The 17243-nt window shown below is 36.0% G+C and overlaps 5 protein-coding genes across 6 annotated transcripts in view; 2 read left to right on the plus strand and 3 right to left on the minus strand.

Annotated features, from left to right (window-relative positions):
• The first annotated feature begins 1495 nt into the window (after positions 1–1495).
• On the plus strand, positions 1496–6220 carry LOC112453901 (focadhesin). 2 transcript variants are annotated; one of them, XM_025014923.1, is made up of 10 exons: positions 1514–1567; positions 1674–1786; positions 1875–1940; positions 2027–2181; positions 2253–2444; positions 2601–3049; positions 3149–4033; positions 4176–5457; positions 5527–5854; positions 6050–6220. In XM_025014923.1, exons 2-10 carry the CDS (start codon positions 1733–1735, stop codon positions 6197–6199), a joined length of 3561 nt encoding a protein of 1186 aa, XP_024870691.1. In that variant the 5' UTR covers positions 1514–1567; positions 1674–1732; the 3' UTR covers positions 6200–6220. The 2 variants fall into 2 exon arrangements, with proteins under 2 accessions (XP_024870690.1, XP_024870691.1); XM_025014922.1 differs by having other exon boundaries at positions 1496–1786.
• Positions 6221–7178: 958 nt separating this feature from the next.
• LOC112453902 (uncharacterized protein C1orf43 homolog) lies at positions 7179–8793 on the minus strand. The gene is made up of 4 exons (XM_025014924.1): positions 8056–8793; positions 7802–7958; positions 7522–7741; positions 7179–7388 (listed from the first exon to the last, which is right to left on the minus strand). The coding sequence occupies exons 1-4, from the start codon at positions 8212–8214 to the stop codon at positions 7196–7198; spliced, it is 729 nt and encodes a 242-aa protein (XP_024870692.1). The 5' UTR covers positions 8215–8793; the 3' UTR covers positions 7179–7195.
• Positions 8794–8875: 82 nt separating this feature from the next.
• Positions 8876–10692, minus strand: LOC112453897. The gene is made up of 4 exons (XM_025014916.1): positions 10355–10692; positions 9703–10119; positions 9438–9622; positions 8876–9288 (listed from the first exon to the last, which is right to left on the minus strand). The coding sequence occupies exons 1-4, from the start codon at positions 10508–10510 to the stop codon at positions 9003–9005; spliced, it is 1044 nt and encodes a 347-aa protein (XP_024870684.1). The 5' UTR covers positions 10511–10692; the 3' UTR covers positions 8876–9002.
• Positions 10693–11260: 568 nt separating this feature from the next.
• The window catches only part of LOC112453899, an 11856-nt gene continuing 5873 nt past the window's right edge, over positions 11261–17243 (plus strand). Inside the window, exon 1 of the mRNA XM_025014917.1 lies at positions 11261–11428. Within this exon, the coding sequence (XP_024870685.1) occupies positions 11369–11428 (60 nt within the window). The 5' untranslated portion in view covers positions 11261–11368. The remainder of the gene's footprint in view (positions 11429–17243) is intronic.
• The window catches only part of LOC112453900 (deoxynucleoside kinase-like), a 16054-nt gene continuing 10246 nt past the window's right edge, over positions 11436–17243 (minus strand). The window contains exons 5-8 of the mRNA XM_025014920.1: positions 12645–12836; positions 12199–12559; positions 11737–11877; positions 11436–11533 (exon numbers count right to left, since the gene is read on the minus strand). Coding sequence (XP_024870688.1) covers positions 12810–12836 — 27 coding nt within the window. The 3' untranslated portion in view covers positions 11436–11533; positions 11737–11877; positions 12199–12559; positions 12645–12809. The remainder of the gene's footprint in view (positions 11534–11736; positions 11878–12198; positions 12560–12644; positions 12837–17243) is intronic.

The raw sequence follows: 17243 nt of genomic DNA on the forward strand, positions 1-17243 counted from the left end.
AGCAAGGAAAAAAAAAGAATTTTAATATAGATCGTTAATCGCTAATTAGGGGATATACGTAGAGGGAGAAAGATATAAGGTGAGAAGGATGGTGAGAGTCGTCTCTCGTAAGCTCGAAGAGCTTTATTGCACCTACACGCGAATCGCACATTACCGGAAGACGGGTTACAGCTTTGTGGTTCATGTAGATGGTTCTCGCCCCCCTCGCACCCCTCCTGCCGGCCCCGTTCGCCCTGCGGGAATGGAAAACCCCCTGGGACGCGCAACTCGCCCAAGTGTAATAGGGAGCGCATGTAATTAGCAATTGGAGACAACCCTCCGTGTCCGAGGATACGACACACTGTAGCAAAGTACTACGCATATTTGCCAGGACGTTGCATAATCGATCGTGAGAGTATCGTGAGCGAAAGAAGAGAGTGAGAGAGAGAGAGAGAGAGAGAGAGAAAGCGAGAAAGTAAGAGACGGAGAAAAAGAGTTAACGGAAAAACTGTATGAGACAAAAGGGTGAATAGGTGCGCGTATGTATGTATGCACGTATGAATGAAGTATGAGAGAGGATAGAAGCGAATGGTAAACGATGCGCTAAGAGAACTGAGACATATAACATAATAAACAAGGACCCTTATTCTCGTCTCCTTTTTTTAGAATGATAAAAATAGTGAGTCGTTACGCTTTATATATTATACATCTCGAGTATATGAATATACGAGTAAACATAACGTACAGAGAAGCAGGTACAGAAGAAGATAAAAAAAAAACATGCAGGCATCTTGTCGTTAAATTGTAAGATATTGTGTTCAAACTCCAGAATGTACTCTGATCCCCCTTCCTCAGACTACTATATATTAAATATATTGTGCACTATGCTCCAACTTGTCCATACAAATAAATATATTCAAAAATCTCAAACATCTTTGCCTTTATTTTTTCTTTCGCTGCGTCTTCATTTTTCAGATTATGAGAGACGAAGTTGAGAAATCATGCGGTTTGTCGCTATTAGATTCAGAAGACGAGGCTATTGAAATTGACGACGTCAAAATATATGGATAAAATAAAAAGCATCCTACAAATTACATACATGAAATATCGATGGTTTCCATGAAAGTGTCGGACTAATTTTAATCACCTGATGATATTCCATTACTTTTATTTCGTTACATCCGACAGAAATAAAAAAATCGGTAAAGTAATGAAATTAGTAGTTTATAAGTCTGATAAAATTCTTACTCTTTGAGTGAGGTATCTGTAAAAGTTCTAATAAAGATTAGAGAGAAGTAGTAGACCGGGAAATAAAGACGAAAAGAAAAAACTGAACATATTTATTTTAATCTACTTTTATATTGCTGATTATATTCCTTTAAAGTAAGACTTTGTTGACTTTTTAATTTGAATTTTTATTGACGTCAGTAAATATCTGTAATTATTAACAGTGAGCCGGTAACATATTGATTGATGATAGTATTTTGTGAAGCTAGACTTGGCGGTATTGCTAAATGCGACAATGCCGGCAGTGGCGAAGGTAAACAAGGGTGATTGAGGTTATGCTACGAGTTTCATGCTTTCATTGGTGGATATCACTTTTTATGCTTTATTTACAATTATAAAATATGTGGGATATTTGTGTTTTATCCGTTAATATCTTATGTCACCCTCGCGTAATTTTTTCTGTCCAGTGATAAAGCGGATTGCGTTGGTTTTCAATCTCGTCGCTTTATCTACATAAGCGTGAAACATGGAAGAGATTGATTATAAATTGAGATCAAAGAATCCTATTTTGATATCACATGTAAGTATGGCAAGAGAACAATTAATCACCTATCTGCATTTGTCCTGCGACTGTGTATGGTTACTCAATTTCTTTTGCTTTTCTACAGGCGACATCCAAACTGATTGAGATAATTAAAAAGAAATTGGAAACGGAAGAAAAGAATATTTCAAACGTAAATAATCTTCCTATCTCGATAATCATTTTAGTATTTTTTTTTTGCTTGTTGTTTGTATTCATATATAGGTTTCTTTTTTATAGATATCAGAATTTAAATTACTCTCGTCTAAATGCAACAGTGAGGATTCTATAGTTAGCACATCTGCGTGCCAAGCATTGGTTATACTTGGCGAGACTGGATTATGGGACATCAAGTGTGCATTAGCAACATTTATGGCATGCTTATCTTCTTCAAAGTATGTGCATACGTATTAAATGAATACCATTGAAATAAGTAAGTTTTATTTAACATTATTGCAAATTTTAGAAATTATCAGGCAGTTACTGTGGCAGTAAGTCGATTGTTGATATTAGATTGGAAGTCGCACGATAAATGCATTGAATACACTCTCGAAGTCCCTACTCAGCATCCATTTATCACGATCCTGATTCAGGAAAAGCTCAGCTGGAGATCTGTACTGAATCAAATGAAGTTCATCATGCATCATCATGATAAACAGTACGCTATTATCATAAGAATGATATTGCATGGACGTATAGGAATATATTACATTATTTGCCTTTGCCTTTATAAATAGGAGTTTTCTCAGTTTCAAATTGAAATAGAAGCATATTAAAAGCATTTATTAAATTTACTGATTTATCCGAATTTCAGAGTTATGGAGCAGAGTGTGGAACTACTGCGACCAGTATTCGTGCACGTACTGTGCAATCCTTCCATAGATTCGTATGAGAGTTTCAAACGGGAGGCATGGGAGCTCGTAATTAAATCTAGCAACACTACAAATTTACGAACAGAGATCTTACTCTGGCTGTGCACTAATCGAGCGGACACTTGCATTGATGCAAATTGCCGAGTTCTGGAGCTCGCGGATATGACGTTGTCGAAAAGAGATAAGGAGTTGTGTACCGCGTTAGTACCTTTAATCGCATCTTTGACGATACAGCTTTTGGAACACGGTCATGAACCTGTAAAAAATTTTTACACGATATTGGATCTCTTCGAATGCTGTTACAATTACATAGGAAATATTACGATAGTTTTGATGGCAGAAATAATTTTGATATGTCCTGCAGCTTATTTACCTGACGCCCTTCAAATATGTAAGTATATTTATAAAATATGCAAATTCCGATATAATACAGTGATGTTACCTAAAAAAATTGTAAGATTAATTTTGATCAATTTGTGTGACACAATAGGTACAGTTATCGTGGACAGAATGCCGTGCCACGTTATATTATTAAACACGTTAGCTGCAGCCTTGATAAAGTGGTTGGCCTATCCATCGTTATTGTGCTCTGATGCGTTAGTGACAGCGAAAAAATTATTAATCAAGATAATGTCCCAAAAGAAAACAGACAGTGGTAACGGTACTATTTCAAATAAGATGCTGTTCATATTCAGCTATAGCAATGGATACATCCAATTTTATATGGAACTCATCCGCAGTCTATATTCTGTGGAAGCTGACACTCTGTCATGGCTGGAGAACTTGTCTCTCGCACCAATAGATCTGAGATACATGTGTAAACTGGTCCTGTGCGGGATCTTCCTGCGTAGCGACGAACCTCTCGTTGTGCAGAAAGTCTGCCATATTCTCGTGCAAATAGCGACGGAGATCAACTTCTTCGCGTCGCACGCGCTGTCCCTGTTGCTGCATAAATTAACTAGAACTCATGATAGCTACATGCTGAAATATCTGTTGCTGTCTGTGCCGGAGTTTGCCATGACTAAGGAAAATCTACCAATCGTTATCCACACATTGGATACGCTACTGAACAGCGGCAAGTCGCTGAAATATTTTGCAATCCAGCTTTATCTGAAGGCGTTGGAGAAGGAGCCGCGCTGTTATCGCTTCATATCCACCGCGCTGATGGACACCATGGAGAAAGATCACAGTTGGCGCTCGAACGTGGCATGCGCTCGGGCGATAAAGTACATTTGCGAGAACCGGCCCGCGCACGGTGAGGAACTTGTGCCGTTGCTGTCGCAAATCCTGAATCGATGCGTTGATCTGAACAGCGGTGCGGCCAGTGCGCTCGCGCTCGACAGCATCTCGGCCCTATGCAAGTCCACAGTGATAGGTACCTTGCATCTTGTATCTTTGAATACTGAACTCTTTTTTTTTAAAGACATCAGTTTTCTTGACCACTCTTGTGTGTCCTCTATGATGTTCTGTAAAAGTTATCACTTTTAATGATTAACACTTGATGATTTTACTTGCAGGCATTTATTCTACGTGGCAAGTGTTAGCACCGAAGATGCGCAAGGAGAAGCGTACGATAGTCCTGGAAAGTCTGTGCGATCTTTTTGCCAATATTCCCTCGTACTTGTTTCGTACGAGCGAGGATCATGACAGACTCATCGTCGACGTCGTGACTCTTTTGTGGGGCTACACGGTCGGCGATGACATGAGGGTCGCGAGAGCGGCGTTCAAGGCATTAAGGTCTTACCAGATAGAACGAATTCCTCCGAGTGCTATGCCTTCAGACTTCCTATCGGACATTGGTGTACAGCGCGCATCCGGAAAGACAGATAATAAAGATAACGAGCCCGCGGACCTGCCGCAATACATACCGGGCACTTGTTGGATCCAGATGCTGAAGAATGTGAACAGAAGTGCCCTATCGGCGGCCGGAGATCTTCTAATTTTCTATATTGGGGACGAATTGAATGGCTTCAGATCGCGAATATATACTTGGCCACAAGGAGAACCGCAAAACTTTAAGTATCTGCCAGAGAAAAGCGTGATAAGGGCCGTCGGCGAGTATTTGAGACGAAGCGACAAGGCGGATCGGAATAATCACATAATCATAGTCGAGTGTTTGCGTATATTCGCTCATAAGCACAAGAAGCCGTTGCCAAACATAAAGTGGGACTTCTTGAAAGAAACCATGCAGATATCGGAGGCAGCTAAGGAGTATAGCTTGTCTATCGCGAGTCGTCATTGTCAAATCTCGGCGTCGGCGAAATTGTTGACGGAAAGTTTCTTATCTATGTATGCGACCGTATCAGAAATCGATCGATTATTGCTGGACGAGAAACACTTGGTGCTCTACTCGAATTTGGAGCACCTATGCCACGCTATTTCGCCAAATAACTTAAAACAATTTCTCGAAACTTCTCTCTTTTATATCATTAACAAAATCTTGTTGAATGATAAAAAGTATATTCATCTATTCAATTACATCATGTCTTCTTATGTCACCGCTTTCAAAAGCAACGATATACAAATGGGAAATCGCACGTTGCTGACTACGCTTTTGGACGAGATATCGGGAAAAATCGACTTAACGTCCAAACATTTCGAGAAATATTTTGCGGCTGTGATGGAATTGTTAATCAGGGATGTCGAAAGAATGACAGCGCCTGGCACCTGGTGGGAAGTAACCCGAGAAAGACTGAAAACCGCTATCGCTATTAGAGTCCAGACAGCCTTCAAGGGAAATATCAACGAGCCATTCGCCTGGCTGAATGAACTTGTCAACGTAACCAAGTCTAATCCTGAGTAGGTATTAATAGTAATTATAAATCTAATGCTTGGCCTAATTGCCTAATAAATTTTTTGTTTTTATAGGATGCAAAAATATTTATTAGAAAATATACAAAAAGTGCAAGCTGACTTAAGATCGGAGAAATTCTGCGATCTTGAAATACAAAAAGATTGGATTTTAGATTTTATAAGACACATCGATGCGCTTATGGTGGGAACTCCAGATGAAAAAAACAATATAACTTTTTACTGTGATATTTTATTTGTCTTGGTTATCTGCTTGTCCGGCATGGACTGTTTCCTGCCGAATAAAGAATTGCTAATTACTTCGCAAGACATTAGGATAAGACTGTTTCCACAGGCGATCTCTATGCTTGTTGATCGACAAATGTGGAAATCCATAATACGCCAGGTATGTGTAAATTTGTCTTTCGTCGCCTACAGATTTTTTACACATTACAAAGACTTATTGTTAGTCTCTTGATATTCAACAATTAAAAAAAAAACATTACATTTACAATTGCGGTGGAATTTTTCGTCGCGAAACGAGCGCAATATATGCCTATTATACATAAATATACATTAAATCGTATTGGTTACTTTTTAGATTATGAAATGGCTGAATCACATGAGGAGCAGTTCCGTACCTGATGTATATATACTTGCATTTCAAAGCGCATTGATTTTATTAAGGCATGAAGACGACTATAACTCAGAATGGAAAAATTATTTGTCAGTCAAAACTCGTTTTCAATAACTAATGAAATATAACAAATGATTACATAGGATATATTTTTATACAAAAAAGGAAGTTTTTTACGTTGAACTGATTTACTTATTTGTATTACTCAGACTTGAATTTCACTAACGATATCAAATCTTATAATTGTAATGAACATCTGTAAATACACCTGACATCTTTAATGTCTATACCTTATTACTAATAAAGTAATGATTATATCAAGCTTTGATAAGTTTATACATACATTTAGGTCCAGGTATCCTTATTGTATAATTAAATTCAATTCGTTAAATTGTTAAAAATTTCTATGTTTAAACAGTGACGTGTAGAAAAAAGATATGCTAATCCGTTATCATCATTAAAAGATAAACATTTAAAAAAGGGGAAAGAATACCTTTCTATTATCTTTTAATTACTGTAAACCTTTTTCCTGAATTTTATTAGAGATATGTAGATCTATACGCGACTGAGTATATGTAAATTTTAGTATTAAATTTATTTGTGGAGGCAATCGGGAAGAGAATGTACCATTATCGACTTAGCGCTACTATCACCTGAAAAAATTACGTATAACGAGAAACGGACGATTTAAAAAGATTCTGTTCTACCACTAATTCTCTAATTCGGCGACTTCTACACACTGTTACTTCTTATGTACATCAGTACTTGGTAAAATATTTTACAAGCGATGCCGGTGCGAAGAGCGCGAAAATTCTATTTTATAAGGCTGATTTCGTATAAATGTAAATATCATGTAAATATCAAACAAATCACAGAAAGAAACGTACTTGCTCGTTGTATACAAACTATATGTCATTCGACACTGATACGCAACTTGAATAGAATGGCGAGCTTAAGTGCATTCATTAGTAAAAGTAAAAATGCATATTAATAATTCCTAACTAAATCGGACGTTCTATTTGCGCGTAGTTCAATATAAATTATTTTAGCGTCATATACCTATCTACAATTTCCTCGTCACATATGCTGGATGTGACGGCACTCATAATGCTACACGGACGTCTCGCTATTGTCTAATGTCATTACCGTTAGAGTGTTGGGTCTCGAACCAGTTAGAATTTGCTCCTCGGGCGGACGCATCCTGGGTTCCAGAATATTTCTCTTTGTCTCCACGCTCTTCTTGATCGGCGTGCGACTAGGGCTGGACTTCCTGCTGCTCGGATATGATTTCAATAAACGTGCCCTGAACAATCGATAAATTATACCTAAGCTAAATAATCCTTTTTTCAGTAACACTTGAGAGACACACTAACATTTAAATGTCACGTTGCATCTTCTTGTATGAAAGACTGGTAGACATTTCAAATCGTACTTACGCGTCCATCAACTTCAGGAACAGGCGAGTGTACACTTGATACTCCTCATCGCCGAATTCGGTAGGGTCGTGTCTCGCGTGTTCGTACAAATCACAGAATTGATGAATTAAACGCTGGCCACTTCCATTTAATGGAGTAGCGAGCGTGGTGAGCAAATATGCCCTCAGATTCTCCGAAGGATGTCTCTTCAGACAGTTGTCGTACCTCGTGATCTCCGTCTCTGCAAAGAGACACGATGTGAAACAGGGGTCAACCCAAAAATGATACAACGATAACTTACCCAAGGTTTTAACATCATCAACCGCCTTTAATCTATAATAATGAGGTGGGGCTTGTCCACCTGGAGTCAAAATGTATCTAGGGTCGCTGATAAGCTGCGGCTCGTATTGTATCCTAGGTATCACTTCTATTCTCCTCTCTATTTCCTTCTTCAAGGACTGAAAAACATTTTCCGCACGTTTAAGCAACAATATAGCAACGATACAGATACCAGTGGGTTAACCTCAAAATTACATGTCTGAACGTAAAACGTACTTTTTTCGCGTCGTGTCCTATGGGAATGTGAGGGCCCCGACGAGATCTCAAAGCGAACCTCATGATCTGCCGTTTCGCGAAGATGAATAGTAACAATATCGTCAAAACGCCCGCCGCTATAAATATCACTATGGTTACACCGGACAATTCCTGTGTCATTCTCGTACGGCAATCGAGGCGGCCTGGCCTCCGCGAATAATATTGTCAACGGGCACCAGTCTTTACGGGAGAATCGTATATCGCTTCGAAAAAATAATGCGAACTGTCATTCGAACATTCGAATAAAAAAACCTCCGGTCAGCTGATCGGCGCACGGACCACGGACTCGTATCTCGCGCGCATCGCCTTTCGTTTCGTCCAATTAGTATTAGTTATTAATATCTCCATCAGACTCGTAGCAAATTTTATCAAATTAGCACATTATAAATACTATGCTTTATTAATGGATAATACCAAATTCGATGCGAAAAGAACGAATATCAACATCATTAGCCATCGGAAACACCATGCACTATTAGGGAAGACTAGAGGCCTAGAAGGCCTCTAGGGAAGACATTGCGCATCTCTCTCTCTCTCTTATAGTGGTATAAATATCACAGTAAAAAAAACTGAGGAGTAAGTTTGGACAGAAGCTGAATGAAAAGATGAAGAGATTTTAATTGACAGAGCTGGAAAAGTATTTACACATAAACAAAATAAAAAAAGTCAATGGATTGTGAATCTGTGTATTGGAAATAAAAGTAAAAATCCTCAAGAATTATGCCTAAAGAAATTTTAATTCATATTAAGAACAAGACAAATTATACGTATAAATTATAACTCGGTTGTAATGTTATTAATATCGAATTTCAACTTAAAAAGAATTTAATTCTCAAATATATATATAAATTTGTTAATCGGAGGAAACTAGACAATTGTTCGCGTCGTTTATACGTGCGATTTAGCGATTACATTTTGCTTAAAATACTTTCTATAGGTTTTTTGAATAACGTTTCATTCACGGCGGCGACTTCAGTCATTATACTTTTCTGCTCTTCAGATAGTGCTGTATTAACTTTTAAAAATGACAGCACAAGCTTTCCAAAGTTCTTATCTTTAGAATAATAAAGTGCCTTCTCTGAGAATAATTTGACAACTTTATCGGTCATGTTGTGGTCTAGTCTTATGGATAAAAAATTTTGCAATATAGATATGTGCCACAATTTCAATTCTTGGACACCAGCAAGAAACTCTCTGGAAAAAACATATTTAAAAAATCATTAAATCTACTTGTGATTTCCATAATTTCAATTTTTAGAATTGAATAAAATTGTATTCAAATATAAAATAATTTTTTAGGTGAAATTAACCCGGACTATATCACATGATTGTGTGAAACTTACTCTAAGAGAATCGCTTTCCTTTCCTGGTCAAATGTGTTCACAATGGTGGTGACCAACGTTATGTCTTTCAACTCAGTATTGAGAATAGGAACAAATATAAATTGCTGAACCTCATCAGGAAATATTTTAATGCATTCAACAATAGCAGATGACAACAAACGAGATGGCTCCTCGAGTTCGACTATCTATGAACACAGTACGAACAATAATTAATGTGTGTATGAGGAAAAAGTATCTAGTAAAATCAGTAATATGCCATTGGTACCTTCGGTAGCAAGATATGCGTGCAAAATGTATTGATATACTTCATTTTCTGCTCGATAGTCATATCGCTCATCGACAGACACAGATTATAGATACCCTTGAGACTTAATTTCTCTCTCATCTCGTCCACTAGTGGGACAAGATCCTCATCGGATAAGCTTTCTAACTGAGCGAAGTCTAGCCTGCCATTATTTCGTTCTAAATTTTCACAGGCGCACTCTAAAATATCACACTTTTGTGGTAATGCGACAGCAGATTTCTCTGGTTCTGCTACTCTCTCGACTTGCGAAAAGTAAAACTGAGTAGATTGTAATGGTACTGATTGATCTGTGGCACACATTATTTGGGACTCGCTATTGTCCGTCGGCTCATCAGTATTGTCGCTATCTTCACTTTCTGAACATATTTCTTCTTCATTCTACATGAACAATGAACATTGAACAATGCATTCACAATAATTACATTAAATTATCTGTATCTATATGTACGTAACTTGAAGTGGCCTAATATTAATGGTTTTTTGTTCCTATAATTATTTCATGTTTATAAGTACCAAGGAGAACACATGTCAGTTTAAAAGTTAAATAATATAAAACGATTATGCAAACTTTGTTTAGAGACTGTAATTTATAAGCAACACGTGCGATTCTAACCTGTCCAGCTATAATTTTCCACATCGGATTAGCCCGGGCGATATCATCTTTCAACGCTTCCCTGACAGATTCGAGTCTCGTCATGATTTCTTCCGATATTGTATACTTCTGGAAAAAGGCTTCCGAATCCGTATTTTCCCGCATCATCTTGCTCATGTTGCTCCGTCTCGCGCATGCCGTTCGCGTGTTTGACGTGTTTCGTTTCCATCAACATCGGTCAGTGACGTATCTACTGTCTCCTCTCCTCGATGCAGTGGCGAATTTTTTTCACAGATATATATTTTCTTATTAAGTTTTTCTTGGATAAGAATTCAGAACAGGCTAAATGTTTAGAAATTAACCAGCAAATAAAATAAAATGTACAGGTGTAATGTAATGCAAAGACAAGCAAAGACAGGCATTGGAATAGATGATATATCATTTATAATTATAAATATATATTTTTAAAGCAATAACGACTTCGAGATAATTAAATCTGTCGAAAACAGATTTTGCAAAGCATCTAACATTTGTCGGATACAGAATGCTAACAGAAATATAATATATAATAATCTGTTAACAGAATTAACACATTGACTGCAGAAATCGAGCACTGAGCTTTTTCGACTTCACTCCGATTAACTTAATCAGCGATTAATTCATCTGACAGAATGATTCACGACAAAACTTCTCGCTATATTATTAGTCGTCCCTGATTTAATCTTTTTTTTCTATGTCATATAATAAAAAATTAATAATTCCATCCAAAACAGTATGGTTTTGCTAATACAGATTACTCGATTATTGTTCAACAAGTCTGAAAGAAAACCAACAACCGAGGCGACTGTACCTCCCCGGTCGGTCACGCGACTCGAGCAGAGTACACGGTTCGCTTCGTCATCAGCCGCGCGAGCCAGTCAGTCCAAGTCAGTCGTTGGTGATCAACGCGCGAGTTGAGTTGTGCGTCGTGGGGTTTTGTACATCAAAACGCGTTCGGCACACAGTAACAGCAGCAGATCTTCACCAAGCGCTTCCATGATCACGCCCGCGAGAAACGTCGATTTGCCAGAGCGCTCAACCTTTCTTGGTGGCAAGGTAAGCAAAAGTAGAAATCATTGGAAATGGACTTGTGCGGATTTCTCTGGTTAACGTAGAACTCCAAGTGCGGTTTGAAGGTCCTCGAGAAATTAGGATCCATTCCTAAAACATGAAAGACATTTGACATATTTTTTATAACTCCTTTTATTCACTACCATGGCCATTGTAGACATTTGTGCGATAAGCGATAATGTGTATGTGTGTGCGTGTATATGTATATGCGAATTACTGACATTACTATATGTTAAACCTATGTGTTGAACGTATGTTAAATCGGCTGACGCTGAATAATTACAACCACTTACAACCACAAGCTGCCATCGACACGATTATCGCTTCTTCGGACCTTCGATAGCTTCACAGAATTTTCCCGCGGAGAGAAATTTTTTTTGTTTCCATTGCACGGTAAGCGTTCTTCCTCGTGTGTCACATAGTGCACGATAATTCTAATACAGAAATTATTCATATGTATTTACGGTTCGTATGGTATGGTCGATTTGCATCGCAATGATAAAACGATAAAAATGATAAAACACGATAAACGATAAGGTTCTGTGCTCGACGCAAATCAATTATTCCGGCGAATGTCACACTTGCGTCGTTTATCAGACTTCAACAATGAGAGATAAATTATTCCGCATAATTATGGATGTAGCTTCGCTTCATTACTCGTTATTGAAAAAAAAAGCGTGGCAAAGCAGATGCGTAACGAATAAATTATTACTCGTGCACGAAACAACGTATATATATGGCTTTATTTATCATACCTGAAGCAAAATACTTTGAGAAAATCGTATTGGCCTTCCATCTTCTATCATGCATATTTCAACACGTTTTATATTTGGAATAGACTTGAGGTCTAGCTTCGTCTGCCTCTTCCTCGTCGCGGTTTCTCGCAGACATCATTTTTCTTATTCATAGTTGTATCACGTATTTAGCCTTAAAGTTTTACATTGACTCTTCGATTCTATGCGCGTATCTATGTTGTAAGCGTATTAAATTATTAGATTTCCTGCTAGCCTCAGGGCCTGAGTTCCAATCCACACATCAACTGTATTTAGATTAGGATTTATTTATTCTATATTAATACGTTTATTCATTCTTCTCTCATGGACATATTAATTTATCCTGAAATAAGTTCACAATGTTAATTATTTATAATACAGACAGAAAAGTAGTATGATAATAATTAGTGTTAATTGTTAAAACCTACCTCTTAAAAAAGCTGAAAAGCTGCTAGCCAAATATAACGTGGAATATGACGTTTATTCATTAGCATGTCAATGTTCAATCTTCAAGTCTTTAATCTTGAAAACAATTTTTGTTCTCGTTTTTTTCGCCTTGATCTTCTTTCTACTTTATGTACTATATCTTGCCATTAAAACGTCGTTTTATTGGTTTTATACTGAAATAAAGCATATATAATTCATTTAGACGTGTAACATATTTGTTTTTTTTTTATTTTCCAGTTATGAAGCATTTGATAAAAATAGAGAAAAAAAATTGGACTGGTTATATGCGCGATATTAATATTTAATTTATTCTTCAATTTTTATTCTTTCTTTTCTTATGCATTACAGCTAGGTAGGGAATGACAACTAATCACTAGTTAAAATCGCTTGATTTAGATAATTGTTGACGCATTTAAGCTCTCGAAAAAATCCTGTCTCATTTGCAGCAAGAATTCCGTGCATCCACTTTGGAATGCACATTCTTTAACCTGACTCAGAATTGAAAATTATACCAAGGCTATATTTCTATATTTAGTGTCGCTACGTGATAATATTCAATCTAGTTTTTGTAATGATCAAAATTCCAATCTTCGAAAATTAGACTTTCCTTATTAAGCGAGACGTATGAAATACTTATTTTTCATAATAAAACTAACGCTAACGAAAGGAAGTAAGATGACAGCTACTGAAATCAAACCGGCTCTATAATAATACACATTGTCTGGTAAACTTGGAAATGAAAATTTTTATTAATGACTTTGTTAATAGATGTTTCTAGGAACCGATTAGGCAAAGCTTCATAAATTATCTCGTTAAATTGAGTGATTATATAATGTCGCACGCGAGACACTTTGTTTTTGAAACTTTTACGGGTTTTACAGAAAATGCAGTTTAGATATCTACACGCTATCATAGTAGAAATATTTGTGGTGTAAATGTATAAGTGTTCCATTTTAATACTGAATTTTTATTAATTTATTATTAATTAGAAAATTATTAATATATTGAAAGAGACTCATGATTAAATTCGTATTTTCCTCGCGTAGCATGAGAAATAACGTTCTTAAATTGGAGTTTTCTTAGCTAAATTGTTGCATAATAGATTTACAACTAATACAATTATGTCAATATGATATACTGTGACTTGGTAATTATAATTAGGTGGATGTTAATGATGATATACATAATAGGATGTTACCTAATGTTTTGTTTGCAGATTCCTCAATTTATAATTAGAAATCTGAACTCGATTGGGAAATAATTTGCATTTATGTATATAAGAATTGTTTAGCGATTTTTGTACCGATCAATATCTAAAACTTGTGAAAGTCGTCAGTTTTAAGCTTTATGGTTTTAACACATTTGATTAGATTCCTCTTTGAGTTATTGAGTTATATCCTCGTTTAATCGCTGTCGACCAGCAACTCCCAAAGAGGAACTTAGTTTTACTCTTAAATAAACGCTGGTTTATTTTACATTAACACCAATAATTTGATCTTCCACGATCTGCCTGCACGATTAATGAAGATCTAGAGAAGTAGCTGTATCTAAAATTACAAAAAACTAAGATATAAGAGAGAGTCGCTATTTTTTCTATACTTTAAAATACCTGCGCTGAAACTGAGTTTCACCCTGTAATAGTTAAGGGTCAGTATACACGTATTTACATAATGATAATAAATAATAAATAAATCTTTGACTCGAGATAAATATAACACATTTGTTGTGAGTACGTTGAGTTGTTGTGAATTTGCTACGTCGAATTATGAGTTAGTCATAAGATTAGAAATAGCCAAATAGATAGAATACACATTCATTTCACTCGATCTAGTCGATCTTGATAAACTCTCTAAAGTACACAAATAATTGTGATATAAACTATTGTATAAGAGCCGCGTCAAGTATTACGTCAAGTAATAGATTTGTATCGTGAAGATTGGTCACGTAGATAGCTAAACTATTCAGTAAAGTCACAAAGTTCGATATTCCGTACCAGCGCACTGAAAATTTAGATTATAAACGAAATATACAAACAGAATTCGCAAAACTACAGAATTCACAAAATTAATACGGAAATCCCGTATAATATTGTGTCATAATAATTTTAATATGAAATATTACCGGTATAAGCTAAAGGTTTTGTCCTCCGTTCTGCGTTTGTCTGTCGCGTGTATTATCAAATTCATTAGCATCGCCACGTCGGGAACTGGTTTTGCCGCTGGAAAACCCAGACGGCAAGGCCGTTTCGTACGTACGTCTCGTTTGAACGATGCACGACACGTTATCACTGAACCGTGCAAACACATTTTTGCGGCGCTCGTCGATGACACGACAGGATTCGTATAGAGCAGTTTCGTCAAGAGAAATCTATTTCTGTCCGATAAAAACCACATGATGAATCACAATAATATCACTTAAAATCGTCGGTCATATAATTATACAACGAGTGCTAAATAAAACCGATTGTACTCTTTCGCAATATCTATTGGATTTAAATTGCTAATACCGCTAAATCATTATCTTAGAGGTTTATTTAAAAAATGTGTTAATATATAATTAAATCGCTTTTTTGCTTTGACAAAATTATGAGTATTATAAATATAATAGATATGTTGGTTCTCTCTTAAAATAATGACATAGTGAAATTCCGTATTTTAAGCTAATATTTATTTGCATACAATTAAGATAAAGACTTTTTTTTTAAATTAATGGTTTTAAAACTATTTTGGTCATTAGCATCGTTGTAAAATTTATAAATTTAGACACTCAGATTAATCAACTGCATATGATTTATTCATTAATTTGTATACTTGAACATTTGTGTGCCTTTAAGTTAAACGTGTTTTATTTGGCGTTTTGGATCTATCACAACTGTTTATTTATTATATAACACGTTAATGGACACTCGATTGTCCGACGAGTACCTAAGCTGCCTATCGTAAGTGTCAATGGCACTCAACACATTCTCTTTTAGCGTTTTTATCTTTATTATAATTATCACTATATATACACATCCGGTTTAATGGAGTATGCAATAATGACAGCTGCTTGTACAAATTAAAAATACAAATAGCATGTTAACTAACTGCTGCACAGAACGAAATGTTAGGAAATTAAATTACTTAATCTATCTACGACTCGGATAGTTCGCGTCATATTCTAATCACTTTTCATTAAACAAATGTGCAGCGTTAGGTTTAATTTCACACGCTGTGTTTTTCCGCGATGAGCAATCGATTTTGCTCATTTTTCACGAACGTCCAGTTGACGTTTGCGTCTACTGAAAATGCGTCTACTGACGGGCTGCAAGAACTTAGCAGATAACCCACGATAATGTAAATTACGCGGAACCTGTTACATAATTCTTATGTTTGAGTTACTTTGCCTAAAATTCGTGAAGGTGCGATTAATTTTGTCGGCAGTTATCAAGGTACGAGTATGCTTACCGAGAGCTTAAACTGATAAATACGAATTTTACGATCGCGCGAAGTTAAAAGGAGAAGACATGCCGAGAAATATCTTATCGGATCATTTTTTTACAAACTGCGCGCCTCACGAGATATTCGGAAGATTATTTGACTTAATTAATTGACTTAATGCCTGCGCGTTTATTACTTGCAAACATTGCGCTTCTTGCGTAATTAATCGTCGACAAGTCGATTGCTCTCGCACGGAGCCACGGAGTCATTGTTTTCTTCAAGACATTATTCGTGTAAATCCAGCAGTGCACTATATTCAGTTATTCTTCTGTAACTGCATTGCGGAGACAAAAGCACATTGCGAAAGACAGCAACTGACCTTTGGTTGATTTGTTTAATTACGCATCTCGAGTGATTCACATGTTTAATGAAATAGATAGGTTGTTGCAATCACAGATTACGAACAGATTACGAAGTTTCATCAATCGAACTCGTGAAGATTTTCTCCCGGATCAATTTTCAAGTATTTTTCTTTCTTACTACTTTCACTACTAGCACTACATAATAACGTCATCCACTTTCCTGTTTATTATTCTGGCGTAAAATTTGTGAAATGCAATTTAAAGATACACTGCATGTGGGTCACGGTTGAGTTGATAACGAGAAGAAGTATCCGCATATGTTCGTAACAGAATATAAAAGACAACAATAATAGTCGAACATACAAAATTGTTTTCTCTCTTATTAATTAAAACAGAAAACATGTTTCTGCACAAATAAAAATTAAAGTGTCGTATAACAGTACACAGATAATAGTAAAAGGGGAATCCGGGAATCCTCTCTCCCTCTCTCTTTTTCTATTTTACATTACGATTATAAGTTATAAGTCATATATAAAAGTATAGAGAAAATAATAATTAAAGAATCCACGAATTAATTATTATTAAAAGAATTAAAAAAATTAAAAGAATTATACAAATATTTTTAATTCCCTTTTCCTAATTAAAAATTTCACTGCTCTATTATTTACCGACATATTCAACCGACATAATATTTAGCAATATAGCTTATTATAAGAATTAAATATCATAGATTGTAACAGTGACAGGATTTATGACAAATAATCTAATTTGTCCAATAAGTATGAGATTATACGATCGT

Source organism: Temnothorax curvispinosus, unplaced genomic scaffold (genome assembly GCF_003070985.1).
Source record: "Temnothorax curvispinosus isolate PA1 unplaced genomic scaffold, ASM307098v1 QBEX01004750.1, whole genome shotgun sequence".
Taxonomy (NCBI): domain Eukaryota; kingdom Metazoa; phylum Arthropoda; class Insecta; order Hymenoptera; family Formicidae; genus Temnothorax; species Temnothorax curvispinosus.